Source organism: Hemitrygon akajei, unplaced genomic scaffold (assembly GCF_048418815.1).
Source record: "Hemitrygon akajei unplaced genomic scaffold, sHemAka1.3 Scf000075, whole genome shotgun sequence".
Lineage (NCBI taxonomy): Eukaryota > Metazoa > Chordata > Chondrichthyes > Myliobatiformes > Dasyatidae > Hemitrygon > Hemitrygon akajei.
Genome location: NW_027331961.1, coordinates 2,965,427 through 2,990,459, shown reverse-complemented (window position 1 = coordinate 2,990,459; position 25,033 = coordinate 2,965,427). Strand labels below are relative to the sequence as shown.

At 44.5% G+C, this 25,033-nt stretch overlaps 1 protein-coding gene across 1 annotated transcript; it reads left to right on the top strand.

Moving 5' to 3' along the window:
* The first annotated feature begins 292 nt into the window (after window positions 1–292).
* On the top strand, window positions 293–25,032 carry LOC140722347 (NACHT, LRR and PYD domains-containing protein 12-like). The gene is made up of 5 exons (XM_073037112.1): window positions 293–302; window positions 2,374–2,550; window positions 10,079–10,144; window positions 23,424–24,021; window positions 25,020–25,032. Exons 1-5 carry the CDS (start codon window positions 293–295, stop codon window positions 25,030–25,032), a joined length of 864 nt encoding a protein of 287 aa, XP_072893213.1.
* Window position 25,033: the final 1 nt, after the last annotated feature.

Sequence of the window (25,033 nt, the reverse complement as noted above, 5' to 3'; positions counted from 1 at the left end):
GGGCTGAACGCTCTGAATTTGGATTTTATTGCTCTGTGGCTCTGTCAGCAGATGCGCCAGTTATCAGTGGACAGATATGGTGTGGAAGTGGTTACTAACAGGGAATGTTTGGTCCCCATGCCAAATGCTACAGGGGATGGAAATACTGTCATATTTGCAAAGTCGTCGTACTCTCTGACTCACTGTCTGCTTGTTCTGAAATTTAGACCTCACCAGCAGGTGGAGCTGTCCTGCAGAGCGACCAAAGTGTAAACAAGACGACGACAATCAACAATCGCCAGTCAGAGTCAGAATGGACAAAGGTATGATCACAGGGATCTTTGAATTAAACTTTTATCGCGTTTGTACACAATAGTTCAGATGAACAAACTGACAGGTGTTAACAGTGCATAGAAAAGTTTCATCCAGCAGTGTCATTTATCCCACTGGTAAAGCGGCCTTGAGTAATTGATCTATCCAACAGTTCCAGCGCAGGGACCTGACACCAGTAATGGTCGAATCACTCCGCTCATCATACAAAGCTTCAGCTGAGCGAAAGGAGCAGAGGCTCCTGAATCAGGTGGTTGTGAGTGAAACACAGACAGGAATGTGACAGCGATCTTGTGGTTTATGTGAATGTTCAGGGTCAGGGTCCATTTCACCTCCAGACAGGCCCTGATGTGTAAGACATCCTCAACTTTCATTTATAAAATTCAGAAGCAGATGATAGGAGCATTTCTGGGATTTCCGAGATTCTATGATAACACAGCATTTCAGGTTTTGGAAGGAAAGCTACCAACTCCCCCCTGGTTTTTCTTGCCTGCTACGCAAAGGAGGAGGGGTGTCACCGAAATCTGTTTTCTGTAGCGGAGCGGAGATCATTGCCGGTGCTGGGAATGGCTGAGGATCAGGAGGCAGCTCATTCTAGATACATTTGTGATCTGCTTCGGAGTTTTAATACCCCAGTGAATATCTGGGCTGTGGAGAAATGGTGAACCTGAGTTTCTAAATATTTCCCTCTTGATGTGATCTTCCACATGAATTTAAATTCCCAGGATCTTGGCTGGGAAACCCGGCATAACCAATGACCAAATGTCTCTGTCACCTGTAGACAATGTGATTGTGCTCAAATCTGAGATTCCAGCTGGAATAAAAACGATGCTCCAGCCTGGAAACGGGTCCTTCGGCCCATATAATTCATGCTGATCTAAATGTCCCATTTTCCTGCAGTTTTCCCAAATTTCCCTAGTAAACTTCTTCTCCCCTCTTTCCTGCCCACATGTTCTCAATTTTGTAATTTTATTTGTGTTTGCGGCCTCCTCCGGATGGATGTAATTTATTCCCATCAGCCACCACGTGAACAAATGCCCGTTTGGTCCCTTTTAAATCTCTGCCCTCGAGTCTCAGACTCCCTTACCCGGGGAAAAAGACTGCGACCATCTATCCTATCTGCACCCCTGATTAGTGTGTGTGTGTGTGTGTGTGTGTGTGTGTGTGTGTGTGTGTGTGTGTGTGTGTGTGTGTGTGTGTGTGTGTGTGTGTGTGTGTGTGTGTGTGTGTGTGTGTGTGTGTGTGTGTAAGGTCACCTTCAAGCTCCTGAGCTCCAGGGCAAGCTGTCCCAGCCCAACCATATAACACAAAAACAACACCCTAGCCCAGTACCGTGGTGTTCATTCTTCACTACACACTTTCCAGCTTCATCACCTCCATCCTATAGATTAGCAACTGCAACTACACACAAAGCTCTATAACCAAGAATTTGCCAATGACATGCATAGTTGTTACATGATGATCAGCAGGTGGGGGATAAGATGGGAACCAGAGGAGAGGTCAGCATAGATCACAAGGGAATGGTCAGCCTGCGACCCAGGGGACCGGAGGACGTGCGTCTCAAGGGAATGGTCAGTCTGTGACCAAGGGGACTGGAGAAAGCAACTCCAGTCCCCTTGTCCAGTCTCCAGCCCCTCGTGTGACAAAGCAACTGGAGAATGTGTGATCCAGCAGACTGGACCACGTGTAATCCCGTTGCTGGTCTTTGTGTGACACAGACTACTGGACAGTTAGTGACCGAGGGAGATTTTAGCTTGTGGAAGATAATCACAGTGATATTTCCCAGTATCACCGGACACCAGTGCATTATGATCCCGTGGTCATCCGTGCATTCAACTGCTGTGATTAGTATTACTGTGCCTATCCTGCTATTTTACTGGGAGTAAATGTGTCCAGTCACCGGCTTATCGGGATGATCACCTGACAGGATGTACGGTTCACATTGCCCAGCACAGTTCCACTCCAAATCTGGTCAGCCTGAGTCTCAGTTCCATTGCAGTCTGAATCAGTTTTGCTCAGATCTAAATCATACTTGTATGACCTGCAATTCATCACTTATTTCAGGTAGGAAATGGAAACGAGTAGCGAAACGACTGAAGAGGTTTTTACCAGGCGGATCATCGAGCGAAGATGATCTGGACACGGGAAGCAAGGTACGAAAGCAGGGTCAGATTGAGAGCGATGTCCCAATGGAATGCGGTCCGGCCCTAGAGGCGGAGAAGAAAATTCAGCCCAGAGACAGTGACGTCAGAGACACCGATCAGGACCCTGGAACCAGCACAAGTGAGGCGACTGCCTGTCAGCCCAGAGACAGTGACGTCAGAGACACCGATCAGGACCCTGGAACCGGCACAAGTGAGGTGACTGTCTGTCAGCCCAGAGACAGTGACGTCAGAGACACCGATCAGGACCCTGGAACCAGCACAAGTGAGGCGACTGTCTGTCAGCTCGGAAGCTCATTGAACACAGAACTGTCAAGTCCACAAGACGGAGCAGGTGAGTGAAATATGAGGGTGATGTGCTCACAGAATGCGGCAGGGTGGAGGGTAAAGGTGAGGCCTTGTTGGAGGGTTGGTCAGAGGAGAGGGAAAATGTGTGGGTGTGGTACATGTGGTGCACTGGGCAGCCGTTACCCCATTACAGGAAATGTACTACCCGCTCTGAGGATTTCCAGGATGTGAATTGGAGGAAATGCAGCTGTCCAGATGAGGAGAGTGTTTCTGGGATGTGTATCAGGGGAAATGTATACGCCAGGATGGAGAGAGTATCTCTGGGAAGCGAATATTACCGACAGTCCCAACATTCATGCCCATCCAAATTTAAATAGGTGAATGGGTCGGATGGGGGATGGACTGGTTTATATTAAATGTGGTCCTTCTATTACGTAATGCCTAGAACATTGTTGGGTAGGCTTTAAGGCAAGTGTTAGATTCAAGTCAAGTCAAGTTACTTTTTTATTGCCATTTCGACCATAACTGCTGATACAGTACATAGTAAAAATGAGTCGTTTTTCAGGACCATGGTGTTACATGACACATTACAAAAACTAGACTGAACTACGTAAAAAACAACAGAGGAAAAGAAAAAAAACACACAACAACTACACTAAACGACACACCTATCTAGGACTGCATAAAGTGCAGAAAACAGTGCAGACATTACAATAAATAATATACGTGACAATCAGGCAGTAAGGTGTCAGGCCAGGCACTGGGTATTGAGGAGTCTGATAGCTTGGGGGAAGAAACTGTTACATAGTCTGGTCGTGAGAACCCGAATGCTTCGGTACATGTTCCCAGATGGCAGGAGGGAGAAGAGATTGTATGAGGGGTGCATGGATCCTTTATAATGCTGTTTGCTTTACCGATGCAGCGTGTGGTGTAAATGGCCGTAATGGCGGGAAGAGAGACCCCGATGATCTTCTCAGCTGACCTCACTATACGCTGCAGGGTCTTGCGATCCGAGATGATGCAATTTCCGAACCAGGCAGTGGTGCAGCTGCTCAGGATGCTCTCAATACAACCACCTTAGAATGTGATGAGGATGGGGGGTGGGAGATGGACTTTTCTCAGCCTTCGCAGAAAGTGGAGACGCTGCTGGGCTTTCTTTGCTATGGAGCTGGTGTTGAGGGACCAGGTGAGATTCTCCGCTAGATGAACACCAAGAAATTTGTTTTGTTCACATTCAGAGACAGGCTGCTGGCTCTGCACCAGTCCATTAGCCGCTGCACCTCCTCTCTGTAAGCTGACTCGTCGTTCTTGCTGTGTGTTGCAGCACAGTCGTGGGTCAGCAGAGTGAACAGCAGTGGTCTGTGCACACAGCCGTAGGGGGACTCCGTGCTCAGTGGGATGGTGTTGGAGATGGAGAATTAATCCAATTTTGTATCTGGAGGCAGGTTCAAGACACGGTTTTTTGTTGAGTTGGGTGAGAGCGGTGGAGACGAGGGATATCTGAGTTCAAGCCTACATTTTCCTTTTTATATTCACAGAGCCAGAGTTTACAATCTCTGACCTCCTGGCACAGGGGGAGGAATATCGACTGTACCAACTGACAAAGTTCTACAGGGACAGACTCAAACAAGCAATTGAAGAAAAGGTTGAGAGACTCGGTTGGATGTTGACAAAGGAGGGACATTTCAGTAGAGAAGAAAATGAGGTGAGTGCAGTTCGTGTATTGTCACTGATCTGCTGGTATCAGAGGGAATAGTGATCAACATTAATCTCCTGCACGTTTTAGGAGATCGACTTGGGAATGGAGACTTTGATCTCTGACTCGTCTCTCGCAGATCTGGTTTCAGTTTTTAAGGTGGGGAGCACTGGGAACTGCAGGTTTAGCATCACCTTTTCTTGTATCACCTGCTGTATTTATCAGTGTGAAGTAAGAGCAGTGGCTGCATATCTGGACTTCCAAAAGGCATTCGGTCTGAAACTAATTTCAAATCTTGGCTGAACCGTCGGGTAGTTTCACATCATCTCATTAATCCAGGATGAGTATTAAACTGTCAATTGGGCCAACCGGCTTCACTGCGGTACCTGAGGGAGGGAAACCAGCTAATCACAGCTTGTCTTGGCTCCGTGAGTTCCCAAACAATGTGTGGCTGACATGTCACAGTCACAGCAAAGTACAGTGCAGAAACAGGCCCTTTGGCCCATCTATTGCATGCCAGACTACAGAATCTACTTATTCCCATTGACCTGCACCGGGCCATGGCACTCTATACGCTCATTACGCAAGCATCTATTCAGAATTCTCTTCACCACTTACATTACTTGCCCTGCTAGCTAGTTTCGCACTCTCACCACCCTCTGAGTAAACCGGTTTCACCTTTGTACCCTTTGAACTTTTCACCTTTCACCCTTTAGTGATAACCTCTTGTTGGAGTACCTCTTTACCTCAGTACAAAATGCCTGCTTGCATTTATCCCATCTATATCCCAATGTAATTGTGTATACTTCTATCAAATCTCCGCTCAATCTTTCATGTCCCAATGAATAAAGTCCTAATCAGTTCACTCTTTTCTTATAACTTAGGTCTTCCAGTCCAGGTAACATCCTTGTAATGTTTTTTTTTTTTCTGTACTCTTTCAAACATTTCCATCTGTCCTGCAGGTAGGTGTGCAGAACTGCACATAATATCCAAATTAGGCCTCTCCAATGTCTTATACAACATCATATCGTACACGATATTTTCAATTACCAAGGATAATGTGCTAAGAAACTTATTTTCAGAGCCTATCAACATTTGCTGCCACTTTCAATGGCTTATGTACCTGTATTCCCAGATCACTTTATTCTACCCGTCGCTGTGTAAGATCTACCCTGATTGGTCCATCCAAAGTGCAACATCTTGCACCTGTCTGCATTAAATTGCATCGGCCCTTTTTAAACCCATTCTCCGGTTGGTCCAGACCTCACTGCAAGCTCTTGTAATCTACCTCTTTGTCAACTGCTCCTTCCCAATGTTGGAGTCATCAGCAAATTTGCTGATGCTCTTAACCATAATTTCATCCAGATCATTGATATAGATGACAAACAACAACAGGCACAGCACCGATTCCCGTGACACTGCACAAGTTACAGGCGCCAAACAGAAATGCAACAGTCTATAGTGACACTCCGGATTCTTTCCAAAAAGTTAGTGTCTAATCCAGTTTACTACTTTATCTTGAATGCTAAGCAACTGAATCTTCTAGACCGACGTCCTGTACGGGACCTTGTAGGTGTACAAGGTACACCTGTTGATCCTGTACCGTGTTGAAGTCCATGTAGACAATATCCACAACCTTGCCTTCATCAACTTTCCTCGTAACTTCCTCGAAAATCTCTGAGATTGATTAGATGTGAAAGATCACGCACAAAGCTGATATCTTATGACCACAAAAATCAATAGTTTGAACTAAAAGGGCAGAAGAAAGCACAAAACATAAAATAAATCTGGTGACTAGCTGATATCTCATGATCCCAAAAAATCAACAGGTTGTCCTGAAAGGGAAGAAGATCAATAGGATTTCCTGAAAGGGAAGGGGCAAACAAAAAAAAAAAAACTGCTAACTTGCTGAATATCTAACTAATGAGAGACAGGGACACACCATTTCAGGTCGCTCTCCTTGGAGCTCACAAACAGTGATTGTCTTGTCCTAGATCTGACCTATTCAGCCATGAGTGGTATTAGAAAATCAAGTGTGTTACACCCGTGAGTAACTCTGTTCTCGTTGGGATTCATTGGCGCTGTCTGTAATGAATCTCACAGGCATCATCCAAAGGCAAGAGGTAATCTGTAAATATGACGCTGATCTATAAATTCATCATCTGGAGACGTCTGCTTTACTGGTTAAATTTATTTCACAACGGTAACTCCTCAGACCTGTTAGCAGTGAAACTGAGGGATTATTTTACAGTGCAGTGGGCCATCAGGGAATTATGCTGATTTATTTCATAATTATTGTCCATTATTCCCTACTGATATCTGTTCTAGGAGATCAATCATTCAAATCAGGGACACAGAACATAGAACATAGAACAGTACAGCACAGTACAGGCCCTTCAGCCCACAATGTTGTGCTTACCCTTAAACGCTGCCTCTCTTATTTCTCAGAGCAATGTCCTAAGCCCATCCATATTCAGTTACCTTAATTCCATCATAGGTGTATGTTGCTTGAAGACTATTCAATGTTTAATTCATAATTCCTCAGTTAATCAGGAAACCCATGCCTGCATTCAGGAAGTCATTACCATTTTACGGTATGAGTGCCAGGCAGTAACCATCTCCATTATAAGATAGCCGCACTGACATTTCTTAATCTTCTTTTGTCTTTATACATCATGAGACCATAAGGCATCAGAACACAATTGGCCATTAGGCCCATCGATTCTGCTCCGCCATTACATCATGCGTGATTTACTATCCCTCTCAACCCCATTCTCCTGCCTTCTCCCAGTGAACTTTGCTGACCAGACGAGTCAAGAAGATACCAACACCTGTTTTAAATATACTCAATGACCTGGTCTCCACAGCTGTCAGTTCCAATGGATTCTGCAGATTCACTACTCCTAGGCTAAATAATATCCTCATTTCTGTTCCAAATGGACGTTCCTCTAATCTGAGGCTGTTCCGTCTGGTTCTAGACTCCCCCACGTAAAAACAACATCTCCACATCCTCTTAATGTCTTTCGATATTCCACAGGTTACAATTAGATTCCCCCCTCATCCTCTCACACTCCAGCTATTACAGGTGCATCCAGGATCCATTCCCATCAAAATCTGGTTTAATATCACAGGGTCTGTTAGTTTAGATTCCTCTCTGGATTTTTCACGATGCCATCACATATTTTCTCTGAACAGGGGATCAAAATATGCAAGTGTGGTCTGGCCAGTGCTTGTTCTTATATTCTGATCCTCTCGAAATGAATGCTAGCTTTGTATTTGTCTTTCCGAACACCGACTCAACCTGCACGGAATCCTGCACCAGGTCTCCAGAGACTCTTTACAACTCCGATTTCTGAATTTTCTCCCAGATTCAAAAATAGTCTACGACTTCATTATTTCTGCTAAAGTATATGGCCACGTACCTCACTATACTACATTCCAATTGCCACTGATGTGTCCATTTTTTCATCGGTCCATGTGGGACACCTGGTCAAAGGTCCTCGGGAAGTCCAAGTAAACAACTTGCACTGACTCTCCGTTGTCGACTCAGCATGCTGTTCTCTCAAAAAATTCCAACATTTCTGTCAGGCAGGATTCCCTTCCATGGATGTTGGCCTTTTTCTTATCATGTGCGTCCGAATACCCCGAAACCTTATCCTCAATTATCGACTGCTGACATCTTCCCAAACGCTGATCAGACTAACTGGCCCATACTTTAAAATGATCAGTCTTCCGGAACCATTCCAAAATCTAGTGATTCTTGAGTGATCATTACTAATGTCTCCACAATCTCTTCAGCCTCCTCTTTCAGAAGCAATCGGGTGAGTTGATCTGGACTCATCTATCTTCAGAACTTTCAGCTTACCAAGCGCCTTCTCCGCAATAATTGCAAATACACTCACTTCTCCCACCTGACATTCTCAAATATCTGGCACGTTCTAGTGTTTTTACAGTGAGGACTGACGCAAAATGCCGACCAATATCTTCCGGCATTTCCTTGTCCCCTGACAGGACCGCTCCACTGTCATATTCCAGTGGTCCAATATCCACTATCCTCTCTTTCAATCTTCATATATCAGACGTTCGTTTTGGTAAGCTATTTTACATCATTCTCTAGCCTGCCTTCCTATTAAATATTTTCTCTATTTACGGTTTTTGAATTGCCTTCTGTTGATTTGTAGAAACATCCCAGTCCTCCAGTTTTCTACTATATTTTGTAATTTTCTCTGCCCTCTCCTTTGCTTTTGTGCTGCTTTGACTACCTCGTCAGCCACGGTTGATCATCCTCCCTTTAGAATAATTCTTCATCATTGTGATTGTTTGTCCTCCGAGAAACTTCAGCCATTCCTGCTCTGCCATTGTCCCTGTTAGTGTCATTTTCGAATTTATTATTGCCCAGCTCCTCTCTCATGCCGAGGTAATTCCTTTATTCTACTGTAGCACTGATACCTCTAACTTTACTTTCTCCCTTTCAACCTGCTGGCTGAGTTCTGCTATTTTATGATCACTGCATCTTAAGGGTTTATTTAGCTGAAGCTCCCTAATCAAATCTGGTTCAATACACAACACAGACTCCAGATCCGCCTTTCCTATAGTGGCCTCAACCATAGGCTTCTCTCAAAAGCCATCTCATAGGCATTCTGTAAATTCCCTCACTTGGGATTCAGCACCCACCTGATTTTCCAAAGCTACCTGGATATTGAAACTCCCCGTGACAATTTTAGCATTGACCTTTTCCATGCCTCTCCTCTCCCCCGTTGTAATTTGTAGCCCACATTCTGGTTACTGTTAACAAGCCTGTATATAATTTCCATCAGGGTCATTTTACCTACGCAGTTTCTTAACATCCTCATCGTCTAATCCGATATCACCTCTTTCTCAGGACTTTTCATTTTTAATGACAGCAGCTTAGATGCAACACTTTCTCCTACCTGCATATCCTTTTGATTCAATATTTATCCTTGGATTTAAGCACCCAACTATAAACTTTTGTCAGCCACGATTCAGTGATGCCCGCCATCCATTTGTTTTTGCTCTCTCTCGCCTCTCTCCCGTTCTTGTTGTCACATCTTGTTGATGTAATGCTGCACATTGACAGATCAAGGAAATTAATCACATTGCATCTACTGCAGGGTGTCAGGAAATCCTTATTCTTACACACTATTGATTTAGAATTTCCTTCAGTTACTGTTTCTCTGTTAATGACTGAACCCAGAGAGGATGAGGCAACAACCCAGTGACTGCATCTGTTCTGAAGCTACTGTGGCCATGAACAGATACTTTCCTACACATTCTCCATGTCTGTCTGTCTGCTCCACAATAAGTCCATTGTTTCCTTTTGTAGAATGTCACTGAACTGACAGAGAAGGGAAACCGGACAGAGAGTTCCAGACTCTTCCTCAGTTTGGTGAATGGCAAAGGCTCCCGGGCCCGGAGGGCGATGTGGGAATCCTTTCTGACGTGGAGGACTGAGTTACCGAAGTTGGACAGAATACTGAGGGAAATACAGGAACTCGGTATGTTAAAACCACGCACTGAACACAAAGGCACATTGAGATAAACATTTTAGTTATTTTAATTATTTTAGCTCTGTTTCCATGGATTTAATTTTATGTTTAAACAGGTCCTGATCCACAGAAATACATGAACATCGGCCAAGGTTTATCTGAATTACCCACTCAGCTGATCGGTGAGTGATCAAATGCACAGTTCAAACCACATCTCAAGTGTTAGTCTGTGACTTGGCAAAACCTGGGAATCAAAATTCGCCATTAATCATTCGCTGATCTCTGGATTCAAGTAACAATTGAACGAATCTCTCTTTGCAGCCTGAATATTCTACAATATATTTTTCTATTAATCCAGCTGTTGGTTCTGCTGAAGCCTTCACTCCAGGTCCTAACGCTCTGGGAATCCCAACACACCCCAGGCAGGCTCCTGATACACTGTATGACCCAGTCCAGGTGACTTTTCTATCTTCAGACCTTTCATCTTCCAAGCCCCTTTTCCTTTGTAATAGCACTACACGCAATTCCGTTTGCTGATGATCTTTACCTTTTGGAATTCTGCCAGTGACTTGCACAGAGTTTGTCTGGCATTTCCTTTTCACCCGTTACTGCAACTACAACAGCAGTTTCTAGTGGTCCGATATCGACCCTCTCCCTTTTTTCACTCTTTATATATCTGGGAAAGAAAAAAAAATACTTTGGTATCCTTTCTTATATTATTGACCATTTCCTGCACATTCATGAATAACTAGGAGCATCTATAACATAGTTGCCTCCGACATGACCCTAGTCACTAGACTCTAGACACTAGAATACTACAGCACAGTACAGGCTCTTCCGCCCTGGATGTTGTGCTGACCATGTATTCCTTTAAAAAGAGTACTAAACCCACACTACCCCGTGACCCTCTATTTTTCTTTCATCCATGTTCCTGTCCAAGAGGTTCTTAAATACCCTTAATGTTTTAGCTTCCACCACCATCCCTGGCAAGTTGTTCCAGGCACCCACAACCCTTTGTAAAAAACTTACCCCTGATGTCTCCCCTAAACTTTCCTCCCTTAACTTTGTACATATGCCCTCTAGTGTTTGCTATTGGTGCCCTGGGAAACAGGTTCTAGCAATTCACCCTATCTATGCCTCTCATAATTTTTTAGACCTCTATCAAGTGTCCTCTCATCCCTCTACGCTCCAAAGAGAAAAGTCCCAGCTCTGCTAACCTTGCTTCACATGACTTGTTCTCCAAACCAGGCAACATCCTGGTAAATCTCCTCTGTACCCTCTCCATAGCTTCCACATCCTTCCTATAATGAGGTGACCAGAATTGAACACAATACTCTAAGTGAGGTCTCACCAGAGATTTGTAGATTTGCAACTTGGCCTCTCTACTCTTGAACTCAATCCACCTATTAATGAAGCCTAGCATCCCATAGGAGTTCTTAACTATCCTATCAACCCGTGCAGCGACCTTAAGGGATGTATGGATTTGAACCCAAAGGTCCCTCTGTTCATTCACACTCTTAAGTAACCAACGATTAAACTTGTACTCAGCATTCTGATTTGTCCTTTCAAAATGCATCAGCTCACACTTATCCGGATTGAACCCCATCTGCCACTTTTCTGCCCAAATCTGCACCCTGTCTATATCCTCTTGTAACCTTCAACAACCTACAGCTCCATCCACAACTCCTCCAATCTTCACGTCATCCACAAATTTACTCACCCATTCTTCCACCTCTACATCCAGGTCATTTATAAAAAATCACAAATAGCAGGGGTCCCAGGACAGATCCCTGCGGCACTCCACTAGTCACCGATCTCCAGGCAGAATACTTCCCTTCCACTACTACCCTCTGCTTTCTTCCTGTAAGCCAATTATTTATCCAAACAGCCAAGGTTCCACTTATCCCGTGCCTCATGATTTTCTGGATGAGTCTCTCGTGAGGGACCTTGTCAAATGCCTTGCTAAAATCCATGTAGACCACATCTACTACCGTACCTTCATCAATTGCTTTTTGTTACCTCTTCAAAAAACTCAATTAGCCTCGTGAGGCACGACGTTCCCTTCACAAAGCCATGTTGACCCAGACAGTAAATTCCAGGCACCCACAACTCTGTTAAAAAACTACCCACAATTGCTGTAAATTTACCCCATCTCACCTTAACCAAATGCCCTCTGGTATTAGACACCAGTTATAAGTAAAAAATAACAAACAAAATACAAGCTGTCGACCCAAACTCTTACCTCTCAAACTTGTACACCTCAGTCAGATCTCTATTCTAACTCCAGAATAAACAAACCAAGTTTATCAAACCTCTACTTGTAGCACATGTCACCGAACCCAGGCAACATCCTGATGAACCTGTTCTGCACCCTCTCCAATCCTTCCAAGAGCTGGACAATCAGAAGTGAACACAATACTCCAGATGCTCCCGAAAACCATAAGACCTAGTAGCAGAATTAAGCCATTCGGCTCAGTGAATTTGCTCTTCAATTCATCTCTACCCCATTATCCCAGTAAACGTTGATGCTCTTCCTAATCAGGAACATAGATAGATAGATAGATAGATAGATAGATAGATAGATAGATAGATAGATAGATAGATAGATAGATAGATAGATAGATAGATAGATAGATAGATAGATAGATAGATAGATAGATAGATAGATAGATAGATAGATAGATAGATAGATAGATAGATAGATAGATAGATAGATAGATAGATACTTTATTCATCCCCATGGAGAAATTCAACCATTTTTCGAATGTCCCATACACTTCTTAATCAGGAACATATCGACCTGCATTTTAAATATATCCAATGAAGGGTCTTCCTCAGCCGTGTATGACAATAATTTCACAGATTCACCACCCACCAGCCAAGAAATTTCTCCCAGTTTGTGTCCCTGGCAGCCAGGACAATTCCCCACAGTTCTCAAGCATGTTAATATTCTGTATGAGCCTCCCAGGTGGGACCTTGTCAAACACTCTACCAATATACAAGTAGACAATATGCATGTGTAAGTTCATCCGTCACCTTTGTCACCTCCTGGAGGAACTCAATCAAGCTGGCAAGGCACAAACCCGACCCAAAGCCTTGCTACTGAACCCCAATCCACCTCATACATCCTCTCTGTCATAGTCCCATGGGGCAGAACATATAAAAGGCTGAAGGTATGTACCACCAGTCTCAACGACAGCTTTATTCTGCATTTATAAGACTACTAAATGGTCACCTACTATGTTATTATTGGCTCTTAATAATAATAAGACAATTTTATATCTAAAATTATAGCATCGTACATCTCGTAACTAATAACAACTCAGATAACAATGTAGATAACCACAATATACTCACAGGAGAGCAGATAGAATACCGTTCGGGTTTGAACAACAAATAACAGATTATGTAATTCTATTTCAAACCCTGTGGAAAGCAGAAAACTTTCAGTGTTATATTGTCAATCAAAAAAAAACCACATCTGATTCTGTTCCTTGTGTTTAAGAGAAGTTCCAAATATATATAAAATTCATACAATACTTGTGAAATTTCTACAACTGATGAAGCATTCGCGTAAAATAATCATCCTATTAACAACCACAGAGGAGCAACGACCACTATCAAAATAAATGGAAGGATTTTCCAAAGCGACTCAGTAAGCCCACTATGGTTTTGTCTAGCTTTAAGCCAACTCATAATTTACTGAAACAGACAAAAATCAGGTATCTAATCAGAAAAATATACGAACTATACCTTGACACAGTTATACATTGAGGATTTGAAATTATTTGCTCTTGCAGCAGTAAAGCTGAAACAAATAATTCAAATACTGGGACTAATTTCCAAATATATAAGCATGAACTTTAGACTAGGAAAGTACAGAACATGATTATACATAAAGAAAGGTGCAATAGAGCCGGTAGAATATCAAACAGAGAATCGGGATGCAATGCAACAGAATATGAAAAGGATATTTAGGATATCAATAAGCAAAGAAAATAGATAATAGTGTGATAAAGGAAAACCTTCCAACAAAATTTACTTCAAGGCTGAAGAAAATCTGAATTTACTGCAAGGCTGAACAAACTTTGAATTTACATCAAGGATCAAGAAAATCTGCCAAACAGAGCTGAACAGATAAAAATATAACGAAGGTCGTAAACACTCACTGTGCCCATATTGATGTATAATTTTGGTAAAATATCCTGGTCTGAAACAGATCTGGAAAATATGCAAAACAATAAGAACTTAAATAGCAATTTCTGGAAAACACCGTGTGCACTGGAGTGCACTTGGATTGATATGAACGAGGACAGTATGAGGATGATGAATAACAGATCTAAAAAAATGAGACAACAGCCAGATAAAAAATTTCAGGATCAGGGTTAATATCATGGACACATGTCGTGAAAATTGTTTTTCTGCGCCAGCAGCACGATTACAGTAAAGTGTGTGCAGTGAGTCTGTATTTATGTGTACAATTGTGGAAATAGAATTGTATTAGCATGAATTAATCAGTCTGATGGCCTGGTGGAAGAAGCTGTCACGGAGCCTGTTGGTCCTGGCTTTTAAACTGCGGTACCATTTCTCGGATGGTAGCAGCTGGAACAGTTCGTGGTTGGTGAGACTTGGGGTCCAGAATGATGCTTCGGGCACTTTTTACCCCCTATCTCTGAAATGACCTGAATAGTAGGAGGTTCACATCTACAGATGCAGTGGGCTGTCCGCACCACTCTCTGCAGAGTCCTGCGATTGAGAGAAGTACAGTTCCCATACCAGGCAGTGATGCAGCCAGTCAGGATGCACAAAATTGTGCCCCTATAGAAAATCGTTAGCATTTAGGGGCCCATCCCAAATGTCTTCAACCATCTCAACCATCTGTTTTTCTGTTTTTTTTTTTGTTCAGACTAGAGAATATGCCAGGCAGGATGTCGGAATGCTCCTCTTGCAGGATGTGGGAAGTCAGGGAGACATCCAGTGTCCCTGGCAACGATCCCTGCAAGAAGTGTATCCAGCTGCTGCTCCTAACAGACCGCATTAGGGAACTGGAGCAGGAGCTGGCTGACCTCCGGATCATTCGGGAGACTGAGCAGTTTATAGATAGTAGCTTCCGGGAGGTAGTTACACCTAAGGAACAGGGCACAGGTAATTGGGTTACCGTCAGGCGAGCGAAGGGGAAAGGGCAGTTAATGCAGGGTTCTTCTGTGGTCATTCCCCTCCAAAATAGGTATACCAATTTGGATACTGTTGGGGGGTGGGGGAGAATGGCTTACCTGGGACAAGCTGCGGCAGCTAGGTCTCTGGCACTGAGTCTGGTTCTACAGTGCAGAACGGAGGGAGGAGGAAGAGGAGAGCGGTAGTGATAGGGGACTCCATAGTCAAGGGTACAGACAGGAGATAATGTGGTTGTGACAGAGACTCCCGGATGGTTTGTTGCCTCCCGGGTGCCATGGTCAGGGATGTCTCTAATCGCCTGCACAGCATTCTGAGGTGGGAGGGTGATCAGCCAGATGTCGTGGTACACATCGGTACCAATGACATAGATAGAAAGAGTCAGGATGTCCTGAAGAGTGAGTACAGAGAGCTTGGTAGGAAGTTGAAAAACAGGACACAGAGGGTAGTAATCTCCGGATTGCTGCCTGTGCCACGTGCCAGTGAGGGTAAGAGTGCGATGCTCTGGCAGATGAACACGTGGCTGAGAAACTGGTGTAGGGGGCAGGGTTTCAGATTTCTAGCTCACCGGGACCTCTTCCGGGGCAGGTGGGACCTGTACAAGAGAGACGGGTTACACCTGAACTACAAGGGCTCCAATACACTTGCAGGGAGGTTTGCTAGTGTTATTGGGGAGGGTTTAAACTAGATGGGAACCAGAGTGCCAGAGCAGATAGTGGAACGGGGGTAAAAATAAATGATGTTGGTAGTTCATGCAAGGTCACAAATAGCAAGGTTGTGTGTGCTGGTAATAATCTTCTGAGGTGTGTATATTTCAAAGCGTGGAGTATTGTGGGAAAGGCAGACGAGCTGAGGGCCTGGATTGACACATGGAATTATGACATCATAGCCATTACTGAAACTTGGCTACAGGAGGGGCAGGACTGGCAGCTCAGTGTTCCAGGGTTCCGATGTTTCCGACGTGATAGAGACAGAGGGATGAAGGGTGGGTGGTGGCTTTGCTAGTCAGGGGAAATATTACAGCAGTGCTTCGGCAGGACAGATTAGATGGCTTGTCTACTGAGGCCATATGGGTGGAGCTGAGAAACAGGAAGGTATGACCACATTAATAGGGTTGTATTATGGACAACCCAATAGTCAGCGAGAATTGGAGCAGCAAATCTGCAAAGAGATAACAGACAACTGCAGGAGACAGAAATTTGTGATTGTAAAGGATTTTAATTTTCCACACATTGATTGGGACTCCCATACTGTTAAACGTCTAGATGGGTTAGAGTTTGTAAAATGTGTTCAGGAAAGTTTTCTAAATCAATATTTTGATGTACCAACTAGGGAGGATGCAATATTAGATCTCCTATTAGGAAATGAGTTAGGGCAGGTGACGGACGTGTGTGTAGGGGAACACTTTCGTTCCAGTGATCATAACGTCATTAGTTTCAACTTGATCATGGACAAAGATAGATCTGGTCCTCGGGTTGGCGTTCTAAACCTGAAAAGGGCCAAATTTGAAGAAATGAGAAGAGATCTAAAAATCGTAGATTGGGACAGGTTGTTATCTGGCAAGGATGTGATTGGTAGGTGGGAGACCTTCAAAGGAGAAATACAGAGAGTAAAGGAGGGAGCTTAGGACACAGACCTGAGGGGCTCCTGTGTTGAGGGTCAGAGGGGTAGAGGTGAGGGAGCCCACTCTTTCCACCTGCCGACGATCTGACAGGAAATCCAGGACCCAGCTGCACAAGGCAGGGTGAAGGCCGAGGTCTCTGAGCTTCTTGTCAAGCCTGGAGGGAATGATGGTATTGAATGCTGAACTGTAGTCTAATAACATCATTCTCACATAAGCATCCCTCTTCTCCAGATGTTTAAGGAGGTGTGCAGAGCAGTGGCTATTGTGTCATCTGTTGATCGGTTGTGTCGGTAGGTGAATTGTAGGGGGTCCAGTGTGGGTGGTAACAAGCTGCAGATGCAGTCCTTGACCAGCCTCTCAAAGCATTTGCTTATTATTGAGGTGAATGCGACAGGACGCCAAACGTTCAGGCATGTTGCCTTAGTTGTTTTAGGTACAGGAACAATGGTGGATGATTTGAAGCAGGAGGGAACTCTACATTGGGAGAGGGTGAGATTAAAAATATCCGTAAATACACCTGCCAGTTGTGTCGCGCGCATCCTGAGTACCCGCCCTGGGACGCCGGCCGGTCCCGCAGGCTTGCGACTGTCCACTCGTTGGAAACACCTGCGAACTTCAGCGTCAGAGATGACCAATGTGCAGGTCGCTTTGTCGGCTCTCCTCGGGGTCTCAGTGTTGGCGATATCAAACCGAGCGTAAAGAGACTTAGATCCTCTGGGAGACAGGCAGCGATGTTGGCAGCACCACTGCACTTAGCTCTGAAGTCTGCATTGGGGTGCAGAGCTTGCCATAAGCTGTGTGTGTTGTTGGTGGAGAGCTGTGCCTGAATACGATCTCTGTATTGTCGTTTCGCTGCCTGGATGACTTTGCACAGATCGGAGCTGAATTTCTTGAGCTCCTGCTGATCACCGGCAATGTAAGCAGTCGGTCACACGTCAAGTGCTGTTCACACAGAACTGTTGATACAAATTTTGTGGTTTGGGAAGTCCTGACCGATTTCTGACGGAAATCATCCCCACTCCGTGACAATAACACACAACTGGGGGATGTTGTTATTATACAGCTGTGATAATAACAGCCGGGAACTCCCTTGGCAGCCGGAAAGGTTTACACAGCAGCACCAGGTATTCCAGATCGGGGGAACAAAAGGATTTGAGGGCATGGACATTCCGGGGTTCCACCAAGCATTAATGATCATGAACCATACCCTAAATCCTGTTCTCTTCCCAAATAGGTGTGTGTGTGTGTGTGTGTGTGTGTGTGTGTGTGTGTGTGTGTGTGTGTGTGTGTGTGTGTGTGTGTGTGTGTGTGTGTGTGTGTGTGTGTGTGTGTGTGTGTGTGTGTGTGTGTGTGTGTCTGTGAGGGGGGTGGTGGTGTGTGTGTGTGTGTCTGTGCGGGGGGTGGTGGTGGTGGTGTGTGTGTGTGTGTGTGTGTGTGTGTGTGTGTGTGTGTGTGTGTGTGTGTGTGTGTGTGTGTGTGTGTGTGTGTGAGTGACTGTGAGGGGGGTGGTGGTACTGGATGACGACACGATTGTTGGTGACGATAGGGGCCAATTCTGGATCTGTGGACTCTGGAGCAGTTGGGACAGAGGGACAGCTGGGATGCAGGCGCTTGAGTAGTTGGATCCTTCTTGCATCCCCTCTTCTTTTCAGCAGTCGCTCTTCTGGGTTCCTCAGAATTCCTGGCTTATCCGTGGATCAGCGGCTGCCAGTTGTTGACCTCCATATTTACCTGAGAGAGCCTCTGCTTAATTTGGTCCTTGTACATCCTGCGCGGGGCACCACGATCTCTTTCGCCCTGAGAGAGCTCTCCGTAGAGTACTGCTTTCGGTAACCTGGAGTTATCCATGCGAGACATGTGGCCTGTCAGACGGTGGATCTGGCTGAGCAGCGAAGTGGCTTCAGGGCCTGGAAGTTGAACATATATAGCTGTGCATGTCTGTGTGATTATATGAAATATTAAACTAAATAAGTAGTGCAGAAATAGCAATTTAAAAAGAGATTAGTGAGTCACTTTCGATGGGTTCAATGTCCATTCGGAAACTGGATGGTAGAGGAGAAGTTGCTCCTGAATCGTTGAGTGTGCGCCTTACTCCGTTCCTCGTGAACCAGACGGTGATGCAGCCAGTTCCAATGCTCTGCAAGTCACACCCGTAGAAATATTCAAGTGATGTTGGAAACTCCTGATGAAATATAGCCACTGTTGTGCCTTCTCTGTAGCTGCATCGATATATTGGGTCCAGGTTAGATACTCGGAGATATTGACAGCCAGGAATATAGAATTGCTCACTCTTTCCACATCAGATCCCTCTGTGAGGACTGGTGTGTCGTGTTCCCTCATCTTGCCTTTTCTGAAATCTACAATTAGCTCTATTGACATACTTTCATAACGCAAGCAGGATTCAGCAGTCCATACACGCATATGCAAATCCAATAAGGGGTACACATCACTGAACGTAAATGAAAGCATAACCCATAAAAATGAAGAAACTATCATAACAGTAGAAAACGTTAACCAATGGAAGAGTCTGACTCCCCACGGAGGACATCCACACGATCTGAGCCGATTAGATGTCGACAAGGAAGCGTCGAGCCCCTGTCTCAGAGTTGGAGACCTCTTCCCAGAAACAGAAGGGATCATTGTAGCAATACAGGACAAGGATGTTGACACATGTAGTTATCAATAATACAGAATGAACAACTCATAGGTCCAAGACGATATATGCTGAAAATTATAAGAGAAACTACAAACAATCTGACTTTACAAGATTCTGCAGTAGTTCAACTGAATCTCATTACTTGTACAAGCACAATAAAATGGCGGACAACATTCACAAAAACATTGCTTAAACTGCAACTGATGAAAACCACCATAATTTACTAAACGTACAAGCCTCTTCCAATTTTAGAGTTAGAGTCCTTTCTATCATACTGCGTCCCATCATTATTTCAGATAGGATAATACATGATCTGCGTTCGGATGTAACTTACAGGTTAAACAAGCAAAATCAACTTTTTAAATATATATAGCCATTCCAAACACACAAAACTGACAGAAATGAATTAGTAAAAAACAATACCAGAAAGATGTTGAATTGAAAGGGCAAAATGAAAGACTATGGAACACGAACAGGGTATTATTTATCCCAGTCGTAATATCAATAACTGGTATCATCCTAAAGGCTTTACAGAACAGTATTAATAAATTAAGCCCACACGGTGATACTTGTGTAAATCTTCGAAAACCCATAACACTATACACCACGAGAATAGTCTGAAATCTCCTATCGATTGAGACATGAGTGTGCTTGGCTATGCCTGTACCTCAAGTTTTACCAGTTTAGGCTATGAAAATAATAATAATAATAATAATAATAATAATAATAATAATAATAATAATAATAACAACTTATTTCTAAAGCACCTTTCATCCAGACGATGCCGTTCAAACCGCATCACAACGGGATAAAGTGCAAACTATAAAATAAAAGACAAAATGTGTCAGTCCTAATATACACCTCAGACTTCTGCACAGTACTGTAGTTTAAGGTGTTGAATTCTACAGTTTAGGAACATAGTCCCAAAAAAACTCAACGCTGACCTCCCAATGATCCTTTGGCCTTCTACCTTATCGTCTGCCTGCACTGCATTTTCTCGGCAACTGAAACACTGTTTCCCTGAACTATTCTGTTCCATTTTTCCTTGTACAACCTCATTGCACCGATGTGATGTAATGATCTATTTGGATCGCATGCAGAAAAGTTTTCCATTTTACAGTGGTGCATGTCACAATAATAAACCAATTTACCGATTCATTGTCAATAATACAGCGCCCCTGGGCTGCTTAAGATTGTTATAACCGGGGTGTAGGGGGTGGGGTGACAGTGCGGATGAGCTGCCACGACCTATTAAATGCTCCCAGTGGCGAGTAGCCTCTGTCCAGCTCTTGGCCTTCACGTGCTGTTTAGCCACTAATCCAGGTGGAAGCGTTTCTTCTGACAGGAGAAGGGGCAGAGGTGGGTTACTGGTGCCTTACAACCAGTCGCTTTGGGCAGATGGGTCTCATCGGCCGTGATTGGCAGCTCACCCAGGAACAAGAAAACTCTGATCTCAAAACCCCACTGCCTTGTAACTGTAACCCCTCATGGGGAAGAGTTTGGGAGTAAACCCAATGGGAAAAGCCCGGAGCTGGAGTACCTGAGTCAGTGTTAAATGGTGTTCAACGCAGACTGGCATCTCCTGCGACACCTCTGGTGCCAAGCTGTGTCAGTCTATGTCGTTCCTTTGTGTACATCAGATGCATGGAGAGAGAGAGAGTTTGCAACATCGGCAGAAGCTTCCTCTCCATATCGGAGTGTCCCGGCTTGCAGGGGAAGAACATCTATGGTCGACTCTGACAGACGGAGGCCTCATTAGACAGAGCCCCACACCCCCACAGCAAGACTGATGAGTAACAGTTGCCAAGACTTCACCATCCTCTCCCACAGACACGATGTACATCACTGAGACAGACGCTTGTGGCTTCTTCCATTAACAGATATTCCATCTTTCCACCAATCCTCCATCACTGCGATTGAAAACGACCCATTTTCATTCCTGTCATTCCGATGGGTTATCGATCCGCAACTTCACTGTGACTCTCCCCCAGACGCTGCCCGACTTGAGTATTTCCCGCGTATTCTGCTCCTGTTTTGATGCAAGAGCAGTGGACACCTGTGACTCCCCAGTGTGCAGATTGGCCAAAATGCACAGTGTCCTGCTCTCCATAGTTCCACACCAGATCAACATTAACATCGTCAGTTAATGAGGCAAACAATGCTTTAAATATAGTGAAATGTTGTTGTAACGGGAGTGCAGTCAGGACTGCAATAGGATATTCAAGATTCAAAAACTTTATTGTCATTCCAACCGTACATCAGCTCTGCAGGGTAGAATGAGACAGCGTTTCCCAGGAGCAGTGCAACCATAACATAACAAACACAACACTAAATAATAAACACAATAAATAATAAAACACAACAGCCACATGTCGCTTTAAATCAAGTTATAAGTGTCCGGTCCAAGTTAAAAGTGTCCAAAGCAGAGTCAGGTAGAGCAGCTATTTAGCAGTCTGACTGCCCGTGGGAGGAAGCTGTTTAGTAGCCTTGTGGTTTTAGTTTTGATGCTCCTGTAACGTTTGCCTGATGGCAGAAGAACAAACAGTTCATGGAGAGGTTGTGAGGGTTCTTTAATGATGTACCTGTACACATCAGACTTCCAATATAACTCGGAGTCCTGCCATGTGCAGAAGTTCGCTGATGACACGGCCATAGTGGGGTGTGTCAGGAATGGACAGGAGGAGGAGTATAGGAAACTGATACAGGACTTTGTGATATGGTGCAACTCAAACTACCTGCGTCTCAATATCACCAAGACCAAGGAGATGGTGGTGGACTTTAGGAGATCTAGGCCTCATATGGAGCCAGTGATCATTAATGGAGAATGTGTGGAGCAGGTTATCACCTACAAGTATCTGGGAGTACAGTTAGACGAGAAGCTAGACTGGACTGCCAACACAGATGCCTTGTGCAGGAAGGCACAGAGTCCACTGTACTTCCTAAAAGGTTGGCGTCATTCAATGTCTGTAGTGAGATGCTGAAGATGTTCTATAGGTCAGTTGTGGAGAGCGCCCTCTTCTTTGTGGTGGCGTGTTGGGGAGGAAGCATTAAGAAGAGGGACGCCTCACGTCTTAATATGCTGGTAAGGAAGGCGGGCTCTGTCGTGGGCAAAGTACTGGAGAGTTTAACATCGGTAGCTGAGCGAAGGGCGCTGAGTAGGCTACGGTCAATTATGGATAACTCTGAACATCCTCTACATAGCACCATCCAGAGACAGAGAAGCAGTTTCAGCGACAGGTTACTATCGATGCAATGCTCCTCAGACAGGATGAAGAGGTCAATACTCCCCAATGCCATTAGGCTTTACAATTCTACCGCCAGGACTTAAGAACTTTTTAAAAGCTATTATTAATGCTTTTTGAGTTAGTGATTTAGATGCATATCATAGTTTTTTTTACTGAGTTAAGTATTGTATGTAATTAGTTTTGCTACAACAAGTGTATGGGACATTGGAAAAAAGTTGAATTTCCCCATGGGGATGAATAAAGTATCTATCTATCTATCTATCTATCTATCTATCTATCTATCTACCGTGTCTTCTGGAGGCATCGACGTTGAAAGAGGTCTTGGACAAAAGGTAGGGAGACCCCAATAACCTTCTCTGCTCCCCTAACCACACCCTGCAAGGTTTTTTTGTCGGCAGCACTGCAGCTGGAGTACCAGGTTGTGATGCAAAAGGTCAGCACACTCTCAACCACGCCTCTGTAGAATGTAGTTAAGATGTTAGTGGGGAGTGATGCTTGTTTAAGCTTCCTCAGAAAGTGCAATCAGGGGAATGTTCACCTTCACAAATAACTAGAACCAGAACATGAGGATTGGACATTTTCAGGGATATCCATTGCTGTCAATTCCGTGTCTGTGAACAGAATTTTACTTTCTGTCCTAATATCCATGGAAGCATTGAATTTATTCATGTAATCACAAACACTGAATGCTGAAATACCATTATAAAGTTCTTTGTCAGATGAGCCATTTAACGTTTTGAATATGTTCTCTGTTCCCATGGAAGATGTTCAACAGAAACACAAGGAGACTCTGCGGGCACAAACTGAAACACTGAGAGTGAACACGATCCTGATGACGGAGAAGGTGAAGGTTTTCCAGCTGGCTGATCGATACGCTGAGCTCACGGTCATTTCTACTGTTCGTGATCGGAGACTGGTGGAACATGAGCTGCTGGCAAGAGGCAGAGACCATGAGGATTATAGAGAGGAACAACTCCGCAGACAGCTGGAAAAAATCCGTACTGATCAGTTATTCCAGAGCAGCTTTACCCGGAGTAAATCCAAATCTGGGAGTTCAGCAGCAGTGGCCGGAGTCCCGGGGATCGGGAAAACAACGATGGTACAAAAGATTGTTTATGACTGGGCCATGGGGAAAATATACCAACAATTCCAGTTTGTCTTCAGTTTCAAATTCCGAGATTTAAACAGTATTAATTGTAGAATAAACCTGAGGGAACTGATTCTGGATCAGTATCCTTACTTTGGGAATTTCCTGAGTGAAGTCTGGAATAACGCAGAGGGATTACTGTTTATATTCGATGGTTTGGATGAATTCAAACACAAAATCGATTTTGCGGACAGTCGGAGAGAACCAGATCTGAAGTACCAGTGCCCAGATCCCGAGTGGTGGTGTGAAGTATCTGACATTGTGTACAGTTTAATCCAGGGCAAGCTGCTCCCAGGGTGTTCAGTGCTGGTGACTACCCGCCCCACTGCGTTACATTTATTGGAAAAGGCGGATATCAGTGTCCGGGCTGAAATTCTGGGATTTGTTAATGAGGAACGGAAGGAATATTTCATCAGACATTTTGAAGATCAGACGGTGGCGGAAGCTGTTTTCAAACACGTGAAGGAGAACGAGATCCTGTACACCATGAGCTACAACCCCTCCTACTGCTGGATCCTCGCTCTGGCACTGGGCCCCTTCTTCACACAAAGAGTCAGGGACCCACAGCGAGTTCCCAAGACCATCACCCAACTGTACTCTTACTATATTTACAACATCCTGAAAAACCACGGCCGTGAGATTGAGAACCCCCGTGATGTGTTACTCATGGTTGGTCAGATGGCCTTCAGAGGAGTGTCCGAGAAGAAGATTGTGTTTACAGATGGAGATTTGATCCAGTACAATCTTCAGCCTTCCCAGTTCCTGTCCGGGTTTCTGATGGAGCTTTTGCAGAGAGAGGATTCTGCCCAGAGCGTGGTGTACACATTCCCACACCTCACCATCCAAGAGTTTGTAGCTGCAGTCGCACAATTCCTGAATCCACATCCCGGGGATATCCTGAAATTCCTCACTGAAGCCCACAACACGACAGATGGGCGATTTGAGGTATTTCTCCGTTTTGTTGCTGGTCTCTCCTCCCCAATGACAGCTCGGGGCCTGGAGGAGTTTCTGGGTCCATTTCTTCATGAAACAACCTGCCGGGTGATTGACTGGGTGAAGGAGGAGGTTAAACGCAAGAGTGGAAACACAGGGAGTGAAGGTGGTAAAAGGAGCCTCCTGAACACATTGCACTACCTGTTTGAGTCTCAGAATCGTGGACTGGCTCAGGACGCACTGGGATCTGTGGAAACACTTTCATTCCGTGGAATCACAGTGACCCCGATTGAC

Excerpts from the sequence above, each read along its gene's own strand:
- LOC140722347 (XM_073037112.1), top strand. Across the intron at positions 2,551-10,078 it reads GAAAATTCAGCCCAGAGACA|GTCCTGATCCACAGAAATAC; the intron begins GTGACGTCAGAG and ends ATGTTTAAACAG. Across the intron at positions 10,145-23,423 it reads ATTACCCACTCAGCTGATCG|ATGTTCAACAGAAACACAAG; the intron begins GTGAGTGATCAA and ends TTCCCATGGAAG.